This window comes from Olea europaea, unplaced genomic scaffold (assembly GCF_002742605.1).
Source record: "Olea europaea var. sylvestris unplaced genomic scaffold, O_europaea_v1 scaffold2339, whole genome shotgun sequence".
Taxonomy (NCBI): domain Eukaryota; kingdom Viridiplantae; phylum Streptophyta; class Magnoliopsida; order Lamiales; family Oleaceae; genus Olea; species Olea europaea.
The window spans coordinates 21,831-27,301 of NW_019241504.1; the positions used below are offsets into that span (position 1 = coordinate 21,831).

A 5,471-nucleotide genomic window follows, 5' to 3' on the forward strand; every position below is an offset into this window, starting at 1 on the left:
GGGAAAATCATTCAAAATCCCATCGGCTTCTCTATCCCTATTCGACACAATCAGTGTCATTTTTTGGGTTCCTGTCTATGATCTTCTTATCGTCCCTTTAGCCCGAAAGTACACGGGCAACAAGAATGGCTTCACACAGCTTCAAAGGATAGCAATTGGACTTGTTATCTCCATTTTTGCCATGTTGACAGCAGGAACACTGGAAATGACAAGACTCAGAATTGTCAGTGAGCAAAATTCCTATGATGCAAAACATATGAACATGTCAATATTTTGGCAAGTTCCACAATACTTCATCATAGGATGTGCTGAGGTATTCACATTCATCGGACAACTCGAATTCTTCTACGAGCAGGCACCTGATGCAATGAGAAGTCTGTGTTCAGCCTTGGCGCTCACCACAGCCGCTCTCGGGAATTATTTGAGTACTTTTCTGGTGAATATTGTAACAGATATAAGCACAAGGGACGGGGATCCTGGATGGATACCTGACAATCTGAATTATGGGCACCTGCACTATTTCTTCTGGCTTTTGGCTGTGTCAAGTGTCCTTAATTTAGGGGCATATCTCCTAGTTGCAAAGTGGTATACCTATAAGAGGGCACTAGGTCCTCCTACTGATCATACAATGGCATGATCTCCTGCTGCATCACTTTCTTTTAGCTATGATTCTTCTCAAGTATTTCAATCATCTGATTAAACTGAGTGATACACTTCAATGTTATGATTATCATATTTTGATTCATAAGTGGTAATTTCAGAAAGTGTCATCATGGATTTTCCAGCCAAGACAAAATTGAAATAAATACATTTGTTATTTGCAACAGTTTAAGCTTCGCATGACAAAGATATCGAATTTTCACCCTCCCAACTTTATGAAAAATGTGCACATATTGAGCACTTGATTGAGAAATGAGCCACATTTGCACATGAGAAGCACGCTGAAGACAATATTTGAGTAAATAAAAAAATTAGAGGCTTAGAGTGAAAATTACTCTTGCACTTCTCCAAAAATTTGTGATGAAGATTGCTAACAATCTATACATATATGCACTCCACAAACAAATGCCATAAAAAACTACTTTTGTTATAGTATAATTGATAAATCTTACACGTTTTGTCACTTAAAAGGTTCATATTAATATTGATTCTCAAATTAGGTCATTGTAGAACCTAAGATTAGCGAGGAAAGCTAAAATCATCTTCTATACTCTCACTTGTTTCTAAACACCTCAAACTTCCACTTTGAATAGAGAGGCCATCCAAATCTACACGAAATCTTTGAAGTTTAATGCCATCAACACTCACATTAATGCTTTGAGAGTAATCTTGATCAGTTATCGAAGGATGACTCTGATGTCCTATTGATTGACTAGAAATGCCCTTGAGTCTTTTGGAATCCATCTTACGAGGTTTTTTGAGTAGGAAGTTGTCCATCGAATAGAGATCGTCCTCAAGTTCTTGCCACACCTGAGTCATTGTAGGCCTTTTTTTCGGCTCTTTCATCACACATCTTAAGCCAAGTTGTCCCATTTTCATCATCATTTCCATGTTACATCCTTCTATTAAGAGATTAGCATCCAATATTTCCTCAATGTTGCCTCGTTCAATACTAGGCCTTGCCTGCATAGTTTCGAATAAATAAATTATCCGTCATATTTTAACTATCATAGAAAGCTTAATTTAGTGGTAAAATGAGCACTTCGAACGACAGTTATACGAAAAACGAAATATTTAACTCGATAGTTTTGGCTTACCCAATCAATGATGTGCAAATTGGTATGATTTCTAGTTGACTCAAGTGCAGGTCTAGCAGAAACAAGTTGCAAAAGTATGACCCCAAAGCTATAGACATCCGTAAATGGAGTGAGATGAAAACTTGAACAATAGGCTGGATCAAGATAGCCTGGTGTCCCTTTAACTTGGCTGCTAACATGAGATTGGTCCCCAACCGGGCCTGATCTAACAAGACCAAAATCTGATACTTTGGCCTCAAATTCTTCTCCAATTAGGATGTTGCTTGGTTTTATGTCCCTGTGGATTATGCTTGGATTGACCTCTTCGTGGAGATGAGCTAACCCTAATTTCATTAGAAAGTAATTTTAATGAAAAATGATTTATAGAAAACCGAAAAAAAAAATGCCGGTTAAAGCAGTTTGAGGGGGGCACAGTCAATAAGGAACTTATCACAAGCCCACCCATTTTCACACCACTATTATACCGATCGTACCAATTCTTAAGAAATTTATATTAACAAGATAAGAAGATTCTTCCTTGTTTGAAATTGAACGAATAAATGTTGGGTCTGAATCTTTCTCCAATCAACAAAATGAAACGAATTAGGTCACATGCCGCAAAATTGTCGCTTTGGGAATTGTAACAATTTGTTTAATCGACAAATTGCAAGTATGATCATACAAATTTTCAATTTTATCGTATGATGAGGCTATATCTTCAATGCTTATTACATTCTAAGTAACCGTATTTTTAGTAAAAATTGGCTCCTCGAATGACACTAGCGGGACCTCTAAAATAATCTAAATTTATAAAATCGAAAAAAGGCATGGTTCTCGCTCAGAGTGAGGACTTACCTTTAGCTGCTCCAATGGCTATGTTTACCCTTTGCCTCCAAGTTAAACTTCTCCCTCCCCTTCCTACAACAACACGGCAAAGAGAATATCACAATTACCATGGCTAACTATTATCGGTTAGAAAATTTTCTAAGATAATTTATTTAGAACTTACCAATTATGTAATCAAGTAATGAACCATTAGTCACGTATTCATACACCAGTATTTTTGCTGTCTTTGGCCCTGTTAAAATATAAAAATAAGTGTAGTCGATAATGCACGTGTATTCGTTATAATTATGTGTCATGAACTAAGTAAAAATAATAATAATCATATTCTAGGAGTAATTTGTAAAATAATATATTTATCTCTGTAAAATATTAAACCCTTTTTCGAGGAAATATTTTTCGTGTAATCAAATATTTTCAAGTATTCTATAACTAGAAAATCAAGAGAAATGCATAAAATAAAACTTAAAAGAAAAGGTCAAGTTGACCCATTGAACAGTTGTTTAATTAACTCTATTATGGAAATAAATTCACGTTTATATTTATCTGTTACCTGATTCTTCGCAGAACCCCACGAGTTGAACAAGGTTCCTATGCTTCACTTTTGAAAGCACCCTGACCTCTGCTCAAACAATACACGGCCGAATCAATTTCTCACAGAGGAAATACATTAATAATAGGAGGCGAACTTGTTAAGGTCAAGAGGAATTAAGTGGTTGAGTTGAGACATTCTTTTAAATGTTTTTGATTGGTGTGTTTGTGTGGGAAAATTATTTGAGGTTAAAAATTATATTTTTTTATTTTTGGAAAATGCATGATTAAAAAATAGAAAAATATTGTGGGTCTACGTACAAAATTATGTTATTGAGAGAATGCGTGACTGCATATAACCCCTCTTTGAGCCTATATATATATCACACACACACACATACTTGGAGAATGTGTAACGAAAAAATTGGGGAAAAAATTTGATCTACATGTAAAATTATTTTATAAAAAAATATTTTATTAGAAAATGAGTTTCGAGAGCTCAAACACGGATTGAGAGTTTGAAAAATAATAATTTTCAATAAGTTGTGTTAAACAAACATTATATAAAAGGGTAAATATAACTTGTGGTATAGTTGCTAAAGATTTATGATCTATTATCTTCCAATAAATCTAAGAATTAATTGCATGAAGTGGCAGAAATTTATTGAGAGAGAAAAACCCACTTTGTTTTTTATTGTTCTTGGGTGGTTGTGCTTGTTTTATCTTTAACATGCTCCCAGCGTAAAGATGACATAATTATTATTTTAAAGGAGTGATTCGACACAAGAAATTTCAATAAATGAGTGATTGCAAGACTTGAATTCATATAGTTTTTTTGTTCTTATACTCTATTAAATGATTTATGATATGTTATGACAGTTCGAAAGTTAGAGATTCAAAAAAATTATTTATTTATTTATTACTTACCATTTCTAAATTCTTCTGTGCTTGTATATGATTCAGCATTGGGCTTCTTGATTGCTAGGGTCCCCTCTACATCAAATGTACCAAGATAAACATTTCCAAATGCACCAGAACCAACTAAGCAATCTTGGCTGAAATTTCTGGTTGCCTTTTGCAGATCTTCGAACCGAAATTGCCTTAACTTCATTTTTTCTGCATTCAGTTCTCCTGCAGATATTTCAAAACTCTATTAGGACTCGAATATATATATATATATATATATTTTTAATTCAGTAACTAATGAAACATGATAATTGAGTGATGGAGTACATGTTAAAGTTCGATAATCAGTCAAAAGCCATTTTATGTTCAATGAATAGAGCGTAACAAAATTATAAGTTTAGTGACTATTGAAACATTTAACTTAAATCTATACAAACCTCCGACCATCCATCTTGTCACCCTGCTACGCGATGTTTAGGTGAATTCTATATGAAAATTCTTAAGTTGTGCCTATTTGAGCTCCACTGGCTCGCGACCCACTTTGGCCATATGCAACTAATGTCTATATTTTTGGTTGTCGGGCTTAAATCGATAATGTGGCATAGGCTAAGTTTATGAGTTCTATCGAGCCATGGAATCTCTCATATCCCAAACATGACTCATAGCGATGAAAAGTGGCTCGCATAACCCAATTTTCACCCCTAACTAGACTACCCACCTTGTTGATAAAAAATGAAGCAAGTGTAACATTGATAAAGATTTCGAAATGTTTTATATGCTTGATTAATTTTTGACATTATACCAAAGTCTAACAGATTGACAAACCTTTTTGCTTCACACACAATCTGAACAAATTTGTGTAGAGCTTCCTTCTATAACAAAAATATATCCAACCACCAACAAAGAGTACAATTATGGCAATAAGAACTCCTCCCCATAAATATACATTATTAAAGGCTGAAGAACCACTGATTCCCATTCTTGAAGGTGCAGAATCTGGTGAAAATGCATATCGATTTGCCATTATACTTAACCGAGAAATTAAACTCCTCAACTTCAACCCTCAGTTTCCATACTATATTTTCTCTTTTGAATGAAATTTAACTTAACAAAAAGGGGAAGAAAAAGCAGTTTTTTGACTGCAAAAATGGCGCTTTATTCTCATAAAATTGATGCTTTTGGCCGGCCATCTACATATATTTATATACTGTCTTTGTTGCTATGGACTTGGTCTTTCTGTAGACGGCACAAATGGCCAACATGTGTCCTTTATATGAAACTATTCTTCTAATAATTCATGAGTAAAAAAATAAAGGAATCTACTACTTCATGCAATTATGCAACAAAAAAGAACAAAAAATTGCATGCATTTCTGAGTCAACATTTTCTTCAAGTAAAGAGTGAAACAAATCTCTCTCTCTCTCTCTCTCTCTCTCTCTCTCTCTCTCTCTCTCT

At 34.3% G+C, this 5,471-nt stretch overlaps 1 protein-coding gene across 1 annotated transcript; it reads right to left on the reverse strand.

The window, feature by feature from the left end:
• Positions 1–1,132: 1,132 nt before the first annotated feature.
• On the reverse strand, positions 1,133–4,233 carry LOC111381613 (probable serine/threonine-protein kinase PBL9). The gene is made up of 6 exons (XM_023005413.1): positions 4,038–4,233; positions 3,133–3,201; positions 2,746–2,814; positions 2,592–2,654; positions 1,758–2,080; positions 1,133–1,623 (listed from the first exon to the last, which is right to left on the reverse strand). Exons 1-6 carry the CDS (start codon positions 4,219–4,221, stop codon positions 1,180–1,182), a joined length of 1,152 nt encoding a protein of 383 aa, XP_022861181.1. The 5' UTR covers positions 4,222–4,233; the 3' UTR covers positions 1,133–1,179.
• Positions 4,234–5,471: the final 1,238 nt, after the last annotated feature.